The 22,426-nt window shown below is 45.6% G+C and overlaps 1 protein-coding gene across 5 annotated transcripts in view; it reads right to left on the bottom strand.

Annotated features, from left to right (window-relative positions):
- Positions 1-22,426, bottom strand: part of rtn1a (reticulon 1a) — a 250,513-nt gene that overhangs the window by 121,626 nt on the left and 106,461 nt on the right. For 3 of the 5 annotated variants that reach the window (XM_086002877.1, XM_086002875.1, XM_086002878.1), the window contains exon 2: positions 14,002-14,040. The exons of the other annotated variants lie outside the window; for them this stretch is intronic. In XM_086002877.1, the coding sequence (XP_085859003.1) occupies positions 14,002-14,040 (39 nt within the window). The remainder of the gene's footprint in view (positions 1-14,001; positions 14,041-22,426) is intronic. 5 annotated transcript variants of the gene reach the window in all.

Genomic DNA, 22,426 nt, shown 5'->3' with positions numbered 1-22,426 from the left:
AGGGGTGTCGTGTGGGATTCCCGACGGCTCCAAACCATGCCAGGTTAGAGCAGGCGGGCCGTCGGGTTGAAGGAGTTGGAGGGGTCGCGATGTCGGTGTTCAGGTGAGTGATGGGTGCATGAGTGCAAAGGTAAGTGTGTTTGGTGTGTCTAAAGTGTGTAAAGAACTTTTACTTACCTGTACTTCCCTTAACAGCCTTTCTTCCTGTAGGCGTCGGGAGCGCATCATTCAGCCGGCACTGAAAGCTGAATGGCTGCGATCTGTCAAAAGTGACAGCCTTCAGCTTTGAGTGCTGCTGAGAGTTCTAACTGAGTCTGTGCAGAAGGATTCATCTTAGAAATCAGACTGTCAGTGTTTGACAGCTTCAAACAGCTGTGAAACACTGATATTTCATCTGTCAAGAACTCGACAGATGAAATTGCAGCCTGTGACGTCACCTGTTGCCAGGTGGCCCTTAATTGGCCTGCTGAGCCCGCTGGGCGGGCTCAACAAGGTCAATCAAGGGAAAATCGCGCGGATTGGCCGGACGTCGATGCAGGCGGGTCTAAAACCCGAAAGTTGTAGTCCCGCCTTCTTCCCGACAGCTTCGGGAAAAATCGACCCCAAAGGGTGGTAGAGGTTCGGAACTCTCTTCCGCAAACGGCTAGATCAATTATTAATTTTAAATCAGAGATTGATAGCTTTTTGTTAACCAAAGGTATGAAAGGATATGGGCCAAAGACGGGTATATGGAGTTAGGTCGTAGATCAGCCATGATCTCATTGAATGGTGGAACAGGCTCAAAGAGCTCAATGGCCCTATGTTCTAACCGTTGGTAATCTCCTAGAGCTTGCCTGGTCTCCTGACAAAGCCAATATCAGAGCTGTACAGATAGCTAATTCTACTCAGTACTAGACATCCCAATAACTACTTAGCCGACTGGATCAAAAAACAAAAGTTTGTTAAAAATTAATTAAAACTGCTCAATTGTATTCTAGCTGGTGGTCTCCAGGCTCCTATGAAAATTCTTGCAGATAAGGCTCAATTGTATATAATTACTGCAGTAATATAGTTGGTGTCTTTAGAACACTAAGCAGATTATGCTTCTGATTATATGTTGTCTCCAACCCTCACATTTAATTACAGATCACTTACATACAGTCTGGTTTGATTTTTCTATGTTGTACATCATGTCTGATGCAGTTAGAGTGTAAAAACTACAAATCTGTTGCAATACAATTGGATTCATATATTAATTTTATCTACAAAAATTCTCTAAAAGCCTAATCCATTTACAGAGTGAAACACATCTGTGTTTGATAGCGAGAGGTATTTTACATTTTTTATTTCACTGCACAACTCATTATTTCATTAGGCTGCGCCACACAAGAAAAAAATTCTGCTGCCAGCAATATAGAAGTGTTCCTTCGTGCTAGAGAGTTATTTTTAGTAAAAGATCTAGCCAACATTAACCTCTATCCGTTAACCCTTTAGAGATGAAGTTTTCTCTATTTTTTTGAACAATAGGACTTCATGGCTTCTCTCCTAAATAAAGTAAGATAACAGTAATTTATCCCATTGGGTTTTAAAAACACTGCAACAACATTTTGCTGAAAGGATTTATCATCTGGAAAATGTCAACAGGACTGCAGAAAAGCTGGTGCAGTAGTAGGTTCTCTGGGAAGTCTCTGGGATTAATTAACGAGAGGATACATTACCTCAGGAAAAATATAGTGTTGTAGTATACATTCAGTGAGATTTAATCATTTACCTGCAACAGCTTGCTGATTTTGGTAGGACTCTCACCTCGTGAGGCTGTGGGTTCAAGGCCGCACACTCTGAAATTCCTGCCTGAAACCACTCCACCTCCCTCTCCTCCGCCAAGTAATTTTGTCAAACCATCCTCTTTGATCAAGCTTTTGGTCACCCGTCCCAATACCTCCATGATGTCAGCCATGGCTCAGTGGGCAGCACTTTTGCCTCTGAGTCAGAAGATTGTGGGTTCAAGTCCCACTCCAGAGACTTGAACACAAAATCTTGGCTAACACTCCCAAGTGCAGTACTGAGGAAGAGAATATAAGAACTAGGAGCAGGATTAGGCCATTCGGCCCCTCAAGCCTGCTCCGCCATTCAATAAGATCATGGCTGATCTTCGACCTCAACTCCACCTTCCCATACTATCCCCATATCCCTGGATTCCCTTAATATTCAAAAATCTATCGATCTCTGTCTTGAATATACTCAATGACTGAGCCTCCACAGCCCTCTGGGGTAGAGAATTCCAAAGATTCACCACCCTGAGTGAAGAAATTTCTCCTCATCTCAGTCCCCAGAGGTGCTGCCTTTCGGATGAAACATTAAACCGAGCCACCGCATCATGCAGGTGAATGCCCAATATCCTGGAAAGCAGTCACGATTCCATCGTTCTGTGGCACTCCTTTGTGACACCTGTATTTGACCCACCATGGCAAGTCAAAGGCTGGCTACTCGGCAGCAAGGGTTAGCTACTCGTGACATGGCTCATGACTCTGGTTCGGAACACACACATACGTGCACAGCAGGCCTACAATGAGAGCTATGATGCCATAAGGAACATTACAAAGCACATCATCGGCGTCGTCAAGCAACACTTTCATTCCTGGACTGCTCTGGAGAAGCCCTGCAGTGCTCAGCTGAGTGGGTAACAAGACTTGTTGTGGTATGCTACACAACCTGGCCAATATTAGGGAACAGTCTTTGCCACACCTATCAGACAAGAAGCTGAGGAGGAAGAGCATGAGGAAGAGGAAGTGCAACAGGAAGTGGAGGAACAAGAATAGGAAGGGAGGGTGCAACGTGGGCAAGCACGGTGGCATAGTGGTTAGCACTGTTGCCTCACAGCGCCAAGGACCCGGGTTCGAATCCGGCCTCGGGTGACTGTGCAAACTCCACACAGACAGTCACCCCGTGTTTGCGTGGGTTTCCTCCGGGTGCTCCGGTTTCCTCCCAAAGTCCAAAGATGTGCGGGTTAGGTTGATTGGCTATGATAAATTGACCCTTAGTGTTAGGGGGATTAAATACGTGGGGTTACAGGGATCGGGTGGGATATGTGTCGGTGCAGGCTCGATGGGCCGAAATGGCCTCTATCTGCACTGTGGGGTTTCTGTGATTTCTGTGAACGTAGACAGCCCCATTCTACCCAGGTTCTACATGATTAAATTATTCATGAGTGATACCAGTAACCTCAATCACACCTCCCCATTCACCAACAGTCCCACACTTCTTACCTTTCCTCCATCACTGACCATCACATCATTCTCTTTCCAACAACACAAAAATAAAAACCAGAAAATGCACATTCCAATCCAATGTTACAAATTAAATTTTTACATAATGCATACAAAATTAATTATCCTTGCGCATTCCTTTAGTGCCTTTGCCTACCCTACTGCTCCTACGAGGTGCTTCCCCAGTGGCTGCAGCATGGGTGGTAGAAGGCTGCTGACCTTCAACTGAGGAGACTGCAGATGGCCTTGGAGGATGACCTCGAGTAGCTCTTGGCCTAGAAATTGCACAATCTCAGCCGGGGCTGCAGCAGTCTGGGCTGGCTGGCTGACAGGCAACAGCAAGGGCACTGGCAGGGGTGGGAGCAGGAATGCCATCATCCTGAGAGAGGAGCGCAGGTTCATGTTCCATGGAGCCAATGCAACTCTCCCGAGTAGTGCCTCAGCAATTCGACTGATCTGCTGGGGAACAGATTGATGGACTGCTGTGATGCTCTGGCAGCCCCTTTGAACAGTGGTATACAGAGCCACAATGGCAGCAGTATGAGCTTGCAATGCAGAGGTCCCAGCTGCCACTGCAGCACTTAAACCTTTGATGGAAGCGGTTTGTGCTGCAATGGGATCGGCCATCAGATGCTGCATCATGGTGGGTTCCACAGGTGGGCTGATGGAGGTGACCACCCATTCCATGTTGGAAAGGATGGGCTCCAAGCTCTGCCCAAAGCTCTATGCCAAGTTGGCGCTGGACTCCTCCATGTTCCTTGACATGGTGCACTCGCACCAAGCATTTGGTTGTGTAAACCCCAGCCTTCTTCTGTAAGATGGCCCATCGAAATCCTCCTAAGCACATAAGAGCATAAGAAATAGGAGCAGGATCATCCCAGATGGCCCCTCGAGCCTGCTCCGCCATTCAGTAAGTTCATGGCTGATCATCGACCTCAACTCCACTTTCCCGCTCAGTCTCCATATCCCTTGATTCCCCTAGAGTCCAAAAATATGACTCCTCAGCATTAAAAGTAGTGTGCAACCTCGCCCTCCAGCGAGCTGGCATCCGAGTTATCTATTTCCCCTCCGCCCTGGCTCCTGCGCCCTTGTGCCCGGTGTCTCACCACGTGCAGATCCCTCCTGTATTCTAGCCTCTATAAAATACGTGTAGTGTCAGTCTCTGAGCTGGTGGCTGCGAGTGATGATCTAGTGACAATGTTTCTTCATCTTCACTGTCTTTTTTCTCCTCCTTCTCTGACTGGGAAGGTTCCCGTTCTTGGGGATCTGAAATAAAAAGGGACAAGGGTTGGGCTTGTGGTGAGGGGAGAGGAGAAAGTAAGAAATGTGTTCTTACACCATCTGCAGTTTGTGAGTCAGAAGAGATTGTGGGATGAGGGAGAAGAGGAAAGAATGGAGGATTAGGTATGGAGATAACCTCATCATCGATCCCTCCAGCCCCGCCAGTGGCCACAGCCTCAGTGAGCTCCTTCCCATGATGGCCAGCACTGTCTCCTCCATGGGGGTTAAAACACGCAGGTGTGCTTGTCCTCCTCCAGTTCTTTCCTGCTGCCTCCTGTTATGTGCCACCTTCTCCTGCAAGAAAGAGGGAAGTGCGTCAGTGAGTGTCCTGCAATGTGTTTGGGTGACGTGGCTGTCATGGTTGAGTAGCTGCCAGTGTATGGGAGCTGTGGATACAAGGTTTGCAACAGTGCTACGTTTGTGAGGGTGATGTAAAGCATATGAATTGAAGGGTTATGTACTGATTGATAGATATTGTTGGTAGGTGGGTGAACTGAGCAGTGGATGAGGCTAGTGGTTCAGTTGGTAGGATATGCCATTTGAAGGTTGCACTCACTCACCTTGACAACTTGTGTGAGATTGTTAAACTTGTTCCTGCACTGCATCCATGTTCTTGAAGCTAAATTCCCGACACTAACCTCCGCCGCTACTTCTTCCCACTGAGCATATGTCTGGAGGACCTCCTGAGGATATAGGATGTCTGTCCTTCTCTCCACGTCTTGCACCAAGACCTCCAGTAGTGTCAGAAAACCTTGGTGCTCGCTCTCTCGCATGTTCAGCCATTTCTCAGATTATCACAGAATAGATTCACTTTTCAACAAACTCCTACCACTTCTTGCAGCACCTCCCCTTTAAGGAGGTGTAGTCTGCCTTTAAATAACACTAACCATTCACGATATCTGGCCCCCTGCTGATGCGTTCAGCCAATGAACAGCGCGGGTAGCACAGGCTGCACGCAGCAATTACTTAAAACAGCAGACAGCACAAATTTAATAACGTTTTGCCTGCATCGCAATGAATGGGCACGGGTTAATCGCGTACCGCGAGCTCCACGCCCATTTTCAGGGGCTATCCAATTTAACCTCCAGCAAGTTTAAAGTATGCACACTATGGCAGGCTTCTGAGAAGTGAATCTGTTAAACTGAACTTTAAATTAGAGTTAGTTTCATGTCAGTGTCTCCTATTTATCTGGAAGTAGGTCAATACCAATGAAACATTGATTCAAATTTTACTGTTAATCAACAATGAGAGAACATCTTTATCTTTTTCCTTGGACTGAAATTGAATTATTTCTCAACTGGTTTAAAACCACAGGACCAAATGGCTCCACAAATTATCAGAATATCAGTTATTTAAAATAAAATATATATATTTCAGTAGCATCACAAGTTATTAAGGCCATAAAGAGTGCAAACCATTTACTGGGGTTCATTTCTAGAGGAATAGAACATAAAAGCAGGGAGGTAATGTTAAATTTATATACAGTAGAATCATGGTTAGCCCACACTTGGAGTATTGTGTGCAGTTCTGGTCTCTATAATGCAAAAAGGATATTGATGCACTGGGGAAAGTCCATAAAAGATCTACCAGAATTGAGAGGATGCCTAAAAGTGAGTAGGTTGGGACTCTTTTTTTCTCTGGGAAAAAAAATACGAAGAAGAGACCTTAAGGTCCTTAAAATTATGTAGGGGTTTGAGAAGGACAAACGGTTTCCACTTATGGAGGTGTACAGAACAAGGGGGCATAATTATAACAACTAACAAATCTTTGTATTATTTCATAATAGTTCTGTGTAAGATTACTTTGTTATAAACTGTGCTCAGTTTCAATGGGGTCGATTTTAAATGGGAGGTGGGATCAGTACACGAAGGGGCCAGGGTGATCGAGAGCTCACATGCTGGCGTAGTGGGAGGTATGGAGAGATTTTAGCTCCCGGGCCTCATTTTAATATGGATGGACGGACTCCTGCCCAAGCCCGGAAGGAATCAGTACCTGACTAGCAGGTTGCAGTGGGATTTTGAGCAGTAGGAGGCCACCACTGGGGATCCAAAGGAACTGTCCCTAATAATATGATGGGTTCTAAGGGGAGGGATCCGGAGGTGATCACAGTCGGGAGAGGGGGACAGAAGCTCTGGGTAGGGGATGCCCAAAAGATTCCTTGCGAGACCCAAAGGAGCACTCCTGATCCTCCTGACGAAACCCAGCTCTACTTCTCTATCAACTGTATCGACCCCGCCATTGCCTCTATGTTGTCAGACTGATTGTCCAATATTCAGTCACGGATGAGTCGCAATTTCCACAAGTTAAAAATTGTCTTCAGTCCCCGCCACCAGCTAGATATCCTCACAACCGATTCCATTCCCCTACCCGGTCAATGGACCGGACTGTTCCTGTAATATATGTACCTTTAAGGGGGAGAACTACTTTTTACAGCTCCTGTATCCTGTAGTACCGGCAGTGACCACACCTGTATATAAACCCTGAGTAGTGATCTGTACAGTTAGTTGCAGTTTGAACCCTCATTCAGTAAACACCTGCTGATCGATCCCCGGCCACCACACATAAGCCCTAGCAAGGCTTTTCATTTTCACCCCTCCCAGATGACCTTCGTGAAGCTCATTGAGCACTCTCTCCCTTAACTTGGGTGGAATTACCACTCGGGATCCACACATCAAGGTCCCCTGGCATACTGACAGCTGTTCTCTTCTGGATGAGAATGCTGGCAACAGTGAGTTGCCATGTGCTGGCCATCCCTTCACCGTCAAATCATATACCCGAGACAGTGTCGGGTCATTTCGGGTCTCCTTCTCTATGCCAGCGTTAGTTACTGGCAAGCATTCAATTATAGTCGAATGAAATATTTCGACAGGATCCACTGCTGGTGCTTCCTCCGCAGTAGGCAGTGGCAGGCGTGATAGCCCATCAGCGTTTCCATGCTGTTTCGTGCCCTTATACTCGATTTCATATTGGTGCGCGGATTGAAGATATTTTCGCCTCGCTATCTGGAGGGAAACGCTTCACTAAGATTGATCTGGCCCAGGCATACCTGCAAATGGAGGTAGAAGAAGCCTCGAAACAGTACCTCACGATCAACACTTATAAAGGTCTCTACCAATACAACCGGCTGGTGTTCAGGGTAGCATCAGCTCCGGCTATTTGGCAAAGGGCAATGGAACAAGTCCTGCAAGGGATTCCAGGGACCCAGTGTTATTTGGATGACATACTGGTCACGGGCGAAAATGACAGTGATCACCTTGCCAACCTGGAGCAGGTGCTCACTAGGTTGAAGGAATATGGGCTCCAAGCTAATCGCCACAAATGCGAGTTTTTCCAGAAGCAGATCTCGTATTGTGGCCACGTTATTGATAGAGGGGTTACATAAGTCCCCTGAAAAGATTGAGGCAGTAGTCAAGGCTCCAGCACCGGAAAATGTGTCACAACTGAGGTCGTTCCTTGGGCTGGTGAACTACTACCATAAGTTCTTGCCGAATTTGTCTACCGTACTACACCCACTGAACACCCTACTGCAAACGGGGGTACCATGGAAGTGGAGTGACAAATGTAAACGAGCTTTCCAGAAGAGCAAAGCATTGATCACATCAAAAGAGGTGTTGGCTCATTTCAACCCAGTACTACCAATTCGGTTGGCGTGTGATGCATCACCCTATGGCATTGGAGCGGTGCTGTCGCACAAATTCCCAGACGGGTTGGAGAGGCCAGTAGCCTTTGCGTCTTGGTCACTAACCTCAGCCGAGCGTAACTACGCCCAGATTGACAGGGAGGCCCTCAGCCTAGTATGGGGAGTGAAAAAGTTCAATCACTATCTGCACGGGCAGAAGTTCACCTTGCTGACTGACCACCAACCACTTGTCTCCATCTTTAATCCAAAGAAGGGCATATAAGGTAGCCAAATCTAGTGGGAGGATAGAGGATTGGGAAAACTTTAAAAGACAGCAAAAAATAACAAAAAGATTGATTAAGAAAGGGAAGATAGATTATGAAAGTAAATGAGCAAAAAATATAACAACAGATAGTAAGAGTTTTTATTGTTATATAAAAAGAAAAAGGGTGGCTAAAGTAAATGTTGGTCCCTTAGAGGATGAGACCAGGAAATTAATGGTGGGAAATATGGAGATGGCAAAAACACTGAATGAATATTTTATATCAGTCTTTACAGTAGAAGACACTAAGAATATCCCAACACTGGACAAACAGGGGGCTAAAGGGGGGGGAGGAGCTAAACACAATCAAAATCACTAAGGAAGTGGTACTCGGTAAAATAATGGGACTCAAGGCGGATAAATCCCCTGGACCTGATGGCTTACATCCTAGGGTCTTGAGGGAAGTGGCGGTAGGGATTGTGGATGCATTGGTAATAATTTTCCAAAACTCCCTGGACTCGGCAAAGGTCCCGGCAGACTGGAAAACTGCTAATGTAACACCCTTATTTAAAAAGGGCAGTAGACAGAAGGCTGGAAACTATAGACCGGTTAGCCTAACATCTGTGGTAGGTAAAATTTTGGAGTCCATTATTAAGGAGACAGTAACAGGACATTTGGATAATCATAATTTAATAGGACAAAGTCAGCATGGTTTTATGAAGGGGAAGTCATGTTTGACAAATTTGCTGGAGTTCTTTGAGGAAGTAACATAGGGTGGATAAAGGGGAACCAGTGGACGTAGTGTATTTAGACTTCCAAAAGGCATTTGACAAGGTGCCACACAAAAGATTATTGCTTAAGATAAAAAATCACGGGATTGGGGGTAATATTCTGGCATGGATAGAGGATTGGCTATCTAACAGAAGGCAGAGAGTTGGGATAAATGGTTCATTCTCAGACTGGCAATCAGTAACTAGTGGTGTTCCGCAGGGGTCAGTGCTGGGTCCCCAACTCTTTACAATCTATATTAACGATTTGGAGGAGGGGACCGAGTGTAACATATCAAAGTTTGCAGATGATACTAAGATGGGAGGGAAAGTAGTGAGTGAGGAGGACATAAAAAACCTGCAAGGGGACATAGACAGGCTAAGTAAGTGGGCAGAGATTTGGCAGATGGAATACAATACTGGAAAGTGTGAGGTTATGCACTTTGGCAGGAAAAATCGTAGAGCAAGTTATTATCTTAATGGCAAGAAACTGGAAAGTACTGTAGTACAAAGGGATCTGGGGGTCCTGGTGCACAAAACTCAAAAGGTTAGTATGCAGGTGCAGCAAGTGATTAAGAAGGCCAATGGAATGTTGGCTTTCATTGCTAGGGGGATAGAATATAAAAATAGGGAGGTATTGCTTCAGTTGTACAAGGTATTGGTGAGACCGCACCTGGAATACTGCGTACAGTTTTGGTGTCCATACTTAAGAAAAGACATACTTGCTCTCGAGTCAGTACAAAGAAGGTTCACTCGGTTAATCCCGGGGATGAGGGGATGGACATATGAGGAGAAGTTGAGTAGATTGGGACTCTACTCATTGGAGTTCAGAAGAATGAGAGGCGATCTTATTGAAACATAAGATTGTGAATGGGTTGGATCGGGTGGATGCGGCGAAGATGTTCCCGATGATGGGTGAAACTAGAACTAGGGGGCATAGTCTTAGAATAAGGGGCTGCTCTTTCAAAACTGAGATGAGGAGGAACTACTTCACTCAGAGGGTGGTAGGTCCATGGAATATGCTGCCCCAAAAAGCTGTAGAAGCTACATCATTACATAAATTTAAAACAGAAATAGACAGTTTCCTAGAAGTAAAGGGAATTAAGGGTTACGGGGAACGGGCAGGAATTTGGACATGAGTCTAGGTTCGGAATGGTCATGGCCCCGTGGGTCGCGAAGCGGGCCCAGGGGCCGTGTAGCCTGATCCTGCTCCTATTTCGTGTGTCTATTTCTGTTAGATTCAGGAGATGGTTCTGTGATAGTGGATTGGCGGTTAGGATCAGATCAGCCATGATCTTATTGAATGGCGGAGCAGGCTCGAGGGGCCGATTGGCCTACTCCTGCTCCTATTTCTTATGTTCTTATGTTCCAGTGATGACTGCGCAACCGCTACAAAGATGGTCCCTTTTTCTAGTGGCGCACCAATATGAAATCGAGTAGAAGGGCACGAAACAGCATGGAAACGCTGATGGGCTATCACGCCTGCCACTGCCTACTGCGGAGGAAGCACCAGCAGTGGATCCTGTCAAAATATTTCATTCGCCTATAATTGAATGCTTGTCAGTAACTAACGCTGGTATAGAGAAGGAGACCCGAAATGACCCGACACTGTCTCGGGTATATGATTTGACGGTGAAGGGATGGCCAGCACATGGCAACTCACTGTTGCCAGCATTCTCATCCAGAAGAGAACAGCTGTCAGTATGCCAGGGGACCTTGATGTGTGGATCCCGAGTGGTAATTCCACCCAAGTTAAGGGAGAGAGTGCTCAATGAGCTTCACGAAGGTCATCTGGGAGGGGTGAAAATGAAAAGCCTTGCTAGGGCTTATGTGTGGTGGCCGGGGATCGATCAGCAAATCGAGGACCTGACAAAGAGCTGCTCAGGATGCCAGAAGGTCCAAAATGCACCACCACATGCTCCTCTACACCCATGGGAGTGGCCCTCATCTCCATGGCAACGGGTGCATATTGATTTTGCTGGTCCATTCATGGACTCAATGTTTTTAATAGCCGTGGATGCGCACTCGAAATGGCCTGAGGTGATCAAAATGTCCTCCACCACCACGGAGAAAACTATTGCAGTCCTACGGACCATTTTTGCCAGGAACGGCTTGCCAGAGCAGATTTGCTCTGATAACGGACCACAGTTTGTGTCCGAAGAGTTTCGAAGATTTATGAAAAGGAATGGGGTAAGGCATTACACATCCGCCCCGTATCATCCAGCCACAAATGGATTGGCTGAGAGGTTCGTACAAACCTTTAAAAAAGCAGTAAAGGCCATGTGCGATGACGACATTCCACTGCAGCATAAGGTGGACAGTTTCCCGTTAGCCTACAGAAATGCGACACATGCAGTCACCAACCAGGCCCCGGCCATGATGTTCTTTAACCGAAGGTTGAGATCTCGTCTGGATTTGCTCAGACCAAATGTACGAAGAGATGTTGAGAGTAAGCAATTCCAGCACATCAATGAGAAGCCGACAAGGAGCTTCAATGTAGGGCAACCAGTCTTGGCCCGCGACTACCGAACAGAGAAATGGCAACCAGGAACGATATGCACACGGCAGGGGCCACTAATGTACACAGTGGATGTTGGGGAGAACATTGAGAGACGCCATGCTGACCAGATCCTAGAGTCACAGGAACGAGTCAACCCCATGTCTCGGCCATACGTACCTGGTGAGGAACCCGACGTACAGGTCGCATCTACCTCAGAAACAATAGCATTGGAAGCTGATGAATCAACTGACGACAGGGTGTTAGAATCGCCTCCGCACCAAGAGCGAGACACTCGGGAAAGGCGTTATCCAGAAAGAATCAGGAAGCCTCCCCAAAGACTGAATTTATAAATAGACTATTTTCAGTTAATGTTGCATGTTAAAAGTGTTAATTGTAATTAGTTTGATATTTAATTGTTAAATGAATGTTATGGTACTGTTAATCTAAAAGGAGAAAATTGTAATGTATGTACCTTTAAGGGGGAGAACTACTTTTTACAGCTCCTGTATCCTGTAGTACCGGCAGTGACCACACCTGTATATAAACCCTGAGTAGTGATCTGTACAGTTAGTTGCAGTTTGAACCCTCATTCAGTAAACACCTGTTGATCGTTCCCTGCAGTCTGTTGTCTGATTATTGAAGGACACAACATTAAGACACACGGATATAACAGTTCCCAATCTCGGCATCCTATTCTATCCAAAGTGGAACTTTCGACCCCATATATTCTCCATCACAAAGATTGCCTACTTCCACCTCCGCCCTGCTTTAGCCCACTTTCCACTGAAACCCTCATCTATGCATTTGACACCTCTAGACTCAACTATTCCGATGGTCATAAAGGTGAGGTGGCTGAAGAATTTGGTGTAATAATGAAGACCTTGTGATCAGGTCAATATAAATGCATCAGTCCGAGGGACGTTAAGGGACAAATAGGACATAGTTTTAAGATGTTGTTTGCACTTTTTAATTTGCACTATGGGTAGGTAGAGGTCTTTAATCACCATTCTCACTGATAAGGAGGTCTTCCATCCTCAACAATCTGTAAACATGCAAAACTCAGCTGCACATATCCTATCCCACACAGGACCTATCACCCCTGTCCTTGCTGACCTACATTGGTTCCCAGTCCCCCAGTGCCTCCAATTTAAAATTTTCATCCTTGTGTCTAAATCCTTTCATGGCTTCATCCCTCCATATCGCTTCTCCAGCCCTACAAAACACTTCATTCTCTGACTCTGGCCTTTAGTCCTCTCCATTTGCCCACCATTGGCAACCACTCGTTCAGCCCTGTTGGCCCCACACTCTGCAATTCCCTGCCTAAACCCCTGCACTTTCTTCTCCTGCTTTAAGACTTTCCTAAAAACCCACCTCTTTGACTAAGTTTTTGCTCACCCTTCCTAATATCTCCTTATTTGGATTGGCGTCCATTTTTTGATTGGGCTTCTGTGAAGCACCTTGGGATCTTTTTCTATAATAAAAGGCACTGTATAAATGGAAATTGTTATAAGAGCTGTGAATTGTCTCAGCAGACTTTACATTGATGACAGTAACCCGTTAAAAAATGGTCACCCTGCAAGAACCCCTTAAAGTGCTCTCCTTGTGCTCGGCAAAGACAAGAGAAAGAAAAAGGGGTAGAGACAGGAGACCAAACTAAAAACAAGAGATTGAAAATAATTGAGAAAAATAAAGAGCAAAAAATGAGAGGGGTGGCAACTGAGCTAGAAGTCAGGCCAGAAAATAAATATATAGCAGCTGATAATACACTATAGCCGTACAGCTGATAATACACTACAGCCGTACAGCTGATAATACACTACAGCCGTACAGCTGATAATACACTATAGCTATACAGCTGAACAAAACTAGGTTTCCAATGCTTTTTTTTTAAATCACGTTACAAAATATAAACAAAGCACAAATAATTCACTCCAAACTCAGTTCAGAGAAAATAACTATATTGCCAGATACTGGTTTGAACTGGCTCTAAAGCAAACTGACTCAAGTTATGCTGCTATCATCAGACTGATTTGCAATCCTATTGGTCTGCCCAGCAGATGAGGATATAAGGACAGATACTGTGACATTGTGCAATGTAGGTTATTGTTCATTACAACAGTAGGTGTAAATGATCTCTGGTTTATGCAAGTGTAATATATTTTGGGGTTTAAACATGTAAAGAGATTTTTGGAATTGTTTCCAATTACTGTATATATGCTGCAGTCCTTTTCAGCTTTTCCCCCCCATTAACAAAAAAAATTATAATCAATTAAACATAATACTATTTAGGAAACTGCATTCATATTGCACTGGAAGTGGGAGGTTACCTTTTGTATTTAGGTTCTGATTCAGGAAAGGATGTCCAACTGGAAAAAAGATGGAGATATACAGTCAGTAAAACAGTTATATTATTTGTGACAAAACATTGATTTTTACCCATGGTTTCTCCTGTTTACAGTTAGTTTTAAATAGATTTACTACCACACTCAAAAAAGGAGATTACAACTACAGAAAATGTCAGTAAGTCAAAATGTCAATACCAGATGTCAGGTTTACTAACGCCATACCTTTTTGAAGAGGAAAAAGCATTGCAACATTAATATCTTGATTGAAAAATTGTCAAGAGGGAATGGACTACAAGACCACGTCCTGTAGTCCCATCAGGACGTCTATTGGGTTGAAATTGCAGCAAATTGCCAAATGTATATTTTGCAGGCCTCATCAATACCCTTCATATGGCCAACATGGACACATGCTTCTGTGTCTACAGGTCATACAGATTGCCGATATTTGTCCAGCCAATCACCTTTATCTGACAGACCAGCCTTCAAAGCAATACCTGTACATCATAGAAAATATACATATATATATTATGCGCGTGGCATGGGGGCGAATTCTAACTTGTGCATACATAATTCATACAAAGATGACGAGGCTACTATCTTAGCGTAAGTACTGGGATGCATCTGCTGGGAAACTCTGCTGATGACCCTGCAGAGTACACAGGGTCAGGAGATGATACTTCAATTAAATTATCTCCACCAGGCGTATGCATCACTACAGGTGCATCCTGGGTGCCCACCATAGCTGGGTTGAGGGGGTGGGGGGGGCATGGAAAAGGATGGAAATAGCAACAGAGACCGGTCACTATGATGTGCCCAGAAGTCTCAGGCACAGCAGCCACTGACTTAAGGCCCATTGACTCACTTTCAGTCAATTTCTGAAAAATGCATGCAGCCCGAGTCTTTGGGGATCCAAGCCAAGACAATAACAACGGCGACAACAAAACCTTGCATTTATTTAGTGCCTTTAATGTAGCAAAACATCCCAAGGCGCTTCACAGGAGTGTTACCGAACAAAATTTGATACTGAGACACATAAGGAGATATTAAGACAAGTTGGTCAAAGAGGTAGGTTTAAGGAACATCTTAAAGGAGGAGAGAGAGTTAGAGATGCAAAGAGGTTAGGGGAGGGAATTCCAGACCCCTTAGGGCTTGGGCAGCTGAAGGCATGGCCACCAATGGTAGAACAATTAAAATCGGGGATGCGCAAGAGGCCAGAATTAGAGAAGTGCAGAGATCTCGGAGGGTTGTAGGGCTGGAGGAGGGAGGGGCAAAGCCATGAAGAGATTTGAAAACAAGCATGAGAGTTAAAATTGAGGTGTTGTCGGACCGGGAGCCAATGTAGGTTAGCAAGCACAGGGGTGAAGGGTGGGTTGTTTTTTTTTTGTTGTTTTTTTTTTTGAGGATGACGGCAGATTTGATGGGGGGGGGGGGGGGGGCGGGGGATGGGAACAGCACCCGAGGAGAAGGAACCATTAACAATATCACCTAACATGGGGGCCAGGAAGGGAAGTTGGGTGGTTAGCAGTTTAGTGGGAACAGAGTCAAGGGAGCAGGAGGTACATCTCATGGGCACGATGAGCTCCGAGAGAGCATGAGGGGATATAGGAGAGAAACTAGAGAAATATGTGACAGGCCTGGACACACAAGTGGGCTCCAGTTCGCTGCGAACAAGACCAGTACATTATTTTTCAGTGTAAAAGCTACCCATCAGATACCAGGCCAGGTCCAAAGAAACACCTGGCCTCGAATTCCTCTCCCATCAGCCACATTCCAGCGAATGAAGGTGACCTGGTTTGGGGCACCCAGGTGCTTTGCCCCAACCAAGGCGGTGAAGGCCAGGAACTGGATACGCCGCACCCCAGCCTAGGTCCCTGGCCTTTCACCACAGTCCCGCCCAACGTACGATGGTAGCCAGTTGGAAGGCCCAGAGAAATTTGGGGTCTATATTTTGTTGCCACTGAGGAACAAGGTTGGCCATCTATTTTTGAAAATTACTTCATCTAAAGTGCTACAAGAATGTCTGACTATTCTGTTTAATTAGTCCCTTGTGAACTGTTTCCATTCCTCTTTACAGTGCTCGTTACTATAAAAGTTCATATTGTAAGGTATAATCTACCATGTTGCACACTGGGAATAAATCTCACAGTGCAGAATCCTATAATCTGAATATGTTTTAAACATATTTAATAAAACTAAGCAGATCGTGAACCAACCCCTTGGAACTTTTCCTGCAATCCCCAACCTTTCAGCCAATGTCTCAGAATCCTCCATCACCATCCTTAGATAAGCCCTGTCCCACTGGCAGGACAGACACACCAGATGTGGCAGCACAGTGGTATGCAGTCAGGAGGGACTGGCCCTGGGACTCCTGACCCCATGAAGTCTCACGGCATCAGATCAAACATGGGCAAGGAAACCTCCTGCTGATTACCACCTACTGCCCTCCCTCAGCTGATGAATCAGTAGTCCTCCATGTTGAACACCACTTGGAAGAAGCACTGAAGGGTGCAAGGGCACAGAATGTACTCTGGGTGGGGGACTTCAATATCCACCACCAAGAGTGGCTCGGTAGCACCACTACTGACCGAGCTGGCCGAGTCCTGAAGGAAATAGCTGCCAGACTAGGCCTGCGGCAGTTGGAGAGAACCAACGAGGGTAAAACCTACTTGACCTCGTCCTCGCCAATCTACCTGTCGCAGATGCATTTGTCAATGACAGTATTGGTAGGAGTGGCCACTGCACAATCCTTGTGGAGCCAAGCCCCATCTTCACACGGAGGACACTCTCCATCATGTTGTGTGGCACTACCACCATGCTAAATAGGATAGATTCAGAACAGATCTAGCAGCTCAAATGGGGCATCCTTGCAGCACTGTTGGCCAGCAGCAGAAGAATTGTATTCCACCACATTCTGTAACCTCATGGCCCGGCATATCCCTCACTCTACCATTACCATCAAGCCAGGGGACCAACCCTGCTTCAATGAGGAGTGTAGAAGAGCATGCCAGGAGCAGCACCAGGCATACCTAAAAATTAGGTGACAACCTGGCAAAGCTACAACAGAGGACTACATACATGCTAAACAGCATGCTATAGACAAAGTTAAGTGATCCCACAACCAACAGAGCAGATCAACGCTCTGCAGTCCTGCCAATGGTGGTGGACAATTAAATGGGAGGAGGAGGCTCCATGAATATATCCATCCTCAATGATGGTGGAGCCCAGCACACGAGTGCAAAAGACAAGGCTGAAGTGTTTGCAACCATCTTCAGCCAGAAGTGCCGAGTGGATGATCCATCTCGGCCTCCTCCTGAGGTCCCCACCATCACAGAAGCCAGTCTTCAGCCAATTCGATTCACTCCACGCGATATCAAAAACCGGCTGAGCTCATTGGATACAGCAAAGGCTATGGGCCCTGACAACATCCTGGAGGTCATGCTGTAGACTTGTGCTGCAGAACTAGCCACGCCTCTAACCAAGCTGTTCCAGTACAGCTACAACACTGGCATCTACCCGACAATGTGGAACATTGCCCAGGTATGTCCTGTCCACAAAAACCAGGACAAATCCAATCCGGCCAATTACTGCCCCATCAGCTTACACTCAATCATCAGCAAAGTGATGGAAGGTGTCGTCGACAGTGCCGTCAAGCGGCACTTATTCACCAATAACCTGCTCATCGATGCTCAGTTTGGGTTCCACCAGGACCACTCGGCTCCAGACCTCATTACAGCCTTGGTCCAAACGAGATGAATTCCAGAGGTGAGGTGAGAGAGACTGCTCTTGACATCAAGGCAGCGTGTGGCATCAAGGATCCCTCGTAAAATTGAAGTCAATGAGAATAAAGGAGAAAACTCTCCACTGGCTGGAGTCATACCTAGCACAAAGGAACATGGTTGTGGTTGCAGAAAGGGAATGGGTGACCGCTAGACAGAGTAAAAGAACTAGGACGATAGTGCAGGAGTCCCCTGGGTCCATCTCCCTCTCCAACAAATTTTCCATTTTGGATACTGCTGGGGGAGATGGTTCCTCAGGGGAATGCAGCAAGGGCCAAGTCGTTGGCACTACGAGTGGCTCAGCTGCACATGGGGGGGGGGGGGGGGAAAGAGTGGGAGAGCAATAGTGATAGGGGATTCGATCATAAGGGGAACAGATAGACGTTTCTGTGGCCGCAGACGTGACTCCAGGATGGAATGTTGCCTCCCTGGTGCCAGGGTCAAGGATGTCACTGAGCGGCTGCAAGACATTCTGAAGGGGAATGGTGAACAGCCAGAGGTCGTGGTCCATATCGGTACCAACGACATAGGTAGAAAGAGGGATGAGGTCCTGCAAGCAGAATATAGGGAGCTAGTAAATAAATTAAAAAGCAGGACCTCAAAGGTAGTAATCTCAGGATTACTCCCAGTGCCACGTGCTAGCGAGAGCAGAATAGGAGAATAGACAAGATGAATGCGTGGCTGGAGAGATGGTGTAGGAGGGAGGGATTTAAATTCCTGAGGCATTGGGACCAATTCTGGGGAAGATGGGACCTGTACAAGCTGGACGGATTACACCTCGGCAGAACCGGGACCAATATCCTTGCAGGGGGTTTGCTAGTGCTGTTGGGAAGGATTTAAACTAGTTTGTCAGGGGGCTGGTAACCTAAGTGTAAGCCCAGAACAGAGAGAAACAAAGCTGGAAGTGCAAGTTAGAAAAGTAGTCAGCAAAACTAGTAGGGAGCAGAAACAAAGGCCAACAATAGAGGGTCAAAGTGCAGAAAAATATTAAACAGGCAAAGTAGAAGGCACTTTATCTAAATGCACGTAGCATTCGCAACAAGGTGGATGAATTAATGGCACTAATAGAAGTAAATGGGTATGATGTAATGGCCATTACAGAGACATGGTAGCAGGGTAACCAAAGCTGGGAACTGAATGTTCCAGGGTACTCAACATTTTGGAAGGACAGACAAAAAGGAAAAGGAGGTGGCAGAGCACTGTTAATAAGGGATGAGATCGGTACAGTAGAGATAAAAGATCTTGGCTCGGCAGATCGTGATGTAGAACTGGAATCAGTTTGGGTGGAGCTAAGAAACAGCAAAGGGTGGAAAATATTGGTGGGAGTTGTGTATAGGCCACCAAACAGTAGTGGTAATGTAGGGCACAGTATCAATCAAGAAATTAGAAGTGCATGTAATGAGGGCAATACAGTAATCATGGGGGACTTAAATCTACATATTGACTGGGCAAATCAAATTACCACTAATGGTGTGGAGGACGAATTCTTGGATTGCATGCAAGATGGTTTCCTAGATCAGTATGTGGAGGAACCAACCAGGGAACAGGCTATTCTGGATCTGGTACTGTATAATGAGAAAGGGCTAATCAATAATCTTGTGGTAAAGGGGCCTTTAGGGACAAGTGGCCATAATATGATTGAATTTTACATTAAGTTTGAGAGTGATGTAGTCCAATCTGAAACTAAGGTCTTCAATCTAAACAGAGGAAACTACAAGGGTATGAGGGACAAGTTGGCCATGGTAGATTGGGAGACTACACTAAATGGTATGAAGGTGGACATACAATGGCTAACATTCAAGGAAATAATGCATAATTTGCAACAATCATATATTAAAGCTGTATTAAGTCAAAGGAGGAAGCTTGTAAAGTTGCCAGAAAAAGCGGTCAGCCTGAGGATTGGGATCTTTTTAGAAAGCAGCAAAGGGGGACCAAGAAATTGATAAAGAAAGGGAAAATGGAATATGAGCACAAACTAGCAAAAAATATAAAAACGGATTGCAAGAGCTTCTATAGGTATGTGAAAAGGAAAAGACCGGCGAAGATAAATGTAGGTCCTTTACAGTCAGAGACGGGAGAATTTATAATGGGGAATGAGGAAATGGCAGGGAAATTAAATAAATACTTTGTTTCTGTCTTCACGGAGGAAGACACAAAAAATCTCCCAGAAATACGAGAAAACCAAGGGCGGGCGAGAAGGAGGAACTTAAAGAAATTATTAGTAGTAAAAAAACAGTACTAGCAAAATTAATGGGACTAAAGGTTGATAAATCACAAGGACCAGATGACCTACATCCTAGGGCTTTGAAAGAGATGGCCATTGGGCCGGTGGACTCATTGGTTGTCATCTTCCAAAATTCTATATATTCTGGAATGGTTCCTGCAGATTGGAGGATAGTAAATGTAACCCCACTATTTAAGAAAGGAGGGAGAGAGAAAACGGGGAACTACAGACCTGTTAGCCTCACATCAGTAGTTGGAAAAATGCTGGAATCTATTATAAAGGATGCAATAACTAGGCACTTCGAAACTAATAATAAGATTGGGCAGAGTCAACATAGATTTATGAAAGGGAAATCCTGTTTAATAAACCTATTGGGAGTTCTTTGAGGATGTAACTAGTGGAGTAGACAAAGGGGAACCGGTAGATGTGGTGTATTTGGATTTTCAGAAGGCCTTTGATAAGGTCCCACACAAGAGGTTGGTGAGCAAAATTAGGGCACATGGAATTGGGGGTAATATACTAGCATGGATTGAGAATTGGTTAACAGACAGAAAACAAAGAGTAGGGATAAACAGGTCTTTTTCAGGATGGCAGGCTGTGACTAGTGGGGTACCGCAAGGATCGGTGCTTGGGCCCCAGCTATTCACAATCTATATCAATGATTTGGATGAGGGGACTAAATGTAACATTTCCAAATTTGCTGATGATACAAAGCTAGGTGGCAGTGTCAGTTGCGAAGAGGATATGAAGAGGCTTCAAGGGGATCTCGACAGGCTCAGTGAGTGGGCGAGAACATGGCAGATGGAATATAACCTGGATAAATGTGAAGTTATCCACTTTGGTAGAAAAAAAAGAAAGGCAGAGTATTTCCTAAATGGTGAAAGATTGGGGAATGCAGATGCTCCTTGTACATGAGTCACCGAAAGTGAATGTGCAGGTGCAGCAAACCTTTAGGAAGGCAAATGGTATGCTGGCCTTCATTACAAGAGGATTTGAGTACAGGAGTAAAGAAGTCTTACTCCAACTATATAGGGCCTTGGTGAGACCACACCTGGAGTAAGTACTGTGTACAACTTTGGACTCCTTACCTAAGGAAGGATATACTTGCCATAGAGGGAGTGCAACGAAGGTTCACGAGATTGATTCCTGAGATGGCAGGTCTGTCATTTGAGGAGAGATTGAATAAACTAGGCCTGTATTATATTGAATTCAGAAGAATGAGAGGGGATCTCATTGAAGCATACAAAATTATTACAGGGCTTGATAGGGTGGATGCTGGGAGAATGTTTCTCTTGGCTGGGGAGTCTAGAACCAGGGGCCACAGCCTCAGGATAAAGGGTAGGCCATTCAGGACTGAGATAAGAAGAAATTTCTTCACACAGAGGGCAGGGAATCTTTGGAATTTTCTACCCCAGAGGGCTGTGGAGGCTCAGTCATTGGGTATATTTAAAACAGAAGTCGATAGATTTCTGACTAGTAAAGGCATCAAGGGATATGGCGATAGGGCCGGTGAATAGAGTTGAGGCAGAAGATCAGCCATGATCTCATTGAATGGCGGAGCAGGCTCGGAGGGCCGAATTGCCTACTCCTGCTCCTATTTCTTATGTTCTTATGTAACTGAGTGGCTTGCTAGGCCATTTCAAAGGGCAGTTAAGAGTCAACCACATTGCTGTGGGTCTGGAGTCACATATAGGCCAGACCAGGTAACGGTGGCAGATTTCCTTCCCTAAAAGGACATTAGTGACCTACATGGCTTTTTACGACAATCCGACAGTTTCATGGTCACCATTACTGATACTAGCTTTTTATTCCAAATTCCAAGTGCCAGGCAATGACCATCTCCAACAAGAGTCTAACCATTGCCCCATAACATTCAATGGCATTACCATCGCCGAAACTCCTGGTGATCACCATTGATCAGAAACTTAACTGGACCAACCCCATAAATACAATGGCTACAAGAGCAGGTCAGAGGCTGGGTATTCTACGGCGAGTGTCTCACCTCCTGACTCCCCAAAGCCTTTCCACCATCTAGCTGTTCCAGTACAGCTACAACACTGGCATCTACCCGGCAATGTGGAAAATTGCCCAAGTATGTCCTGTCTACAAAAAGCAGGACAAATCCGACCCAGCCAATTACCGTCCCATCAGTCTACTCTCAATCATCAAAGTGATGGAAAGTGTCGTCGACAGTGCTATCAAGCGGCACTTACTCAGCAATAACCTGCTAACTGACACCCAGTTTGGGTTCCGCCAGGGCCTCTCAGCTCCTGACCTCATTACAGCCTTGGTCCAAACATGGACAAAAGAGCTGAACACAAGAGGTGAGGTGAGAGTGACTGCCCTTGACATCAAGGCAGCATTTGATCGAGTGTGGCATCAAGGAGCCCTGGCAAAATTGAAGTCA

Source organism: Somniosus microcephalus, chromosome 12 (genome assembly GCF_052327205.1).
Source record: "Somniosus microcephalus isolate GS21.2 chromosome 12, FLI_Smic_1.0, whole genome shotgun sequence".
NCBI lineage: Eukaryota > Metazoa > Chordata > Chondrichthyes > Squaliformes > Somniosidae > Somniosus > Somniosus microcephalus.
This window is presented reverse-complemented; position numbering and strand designations above follow the sequence as displayed.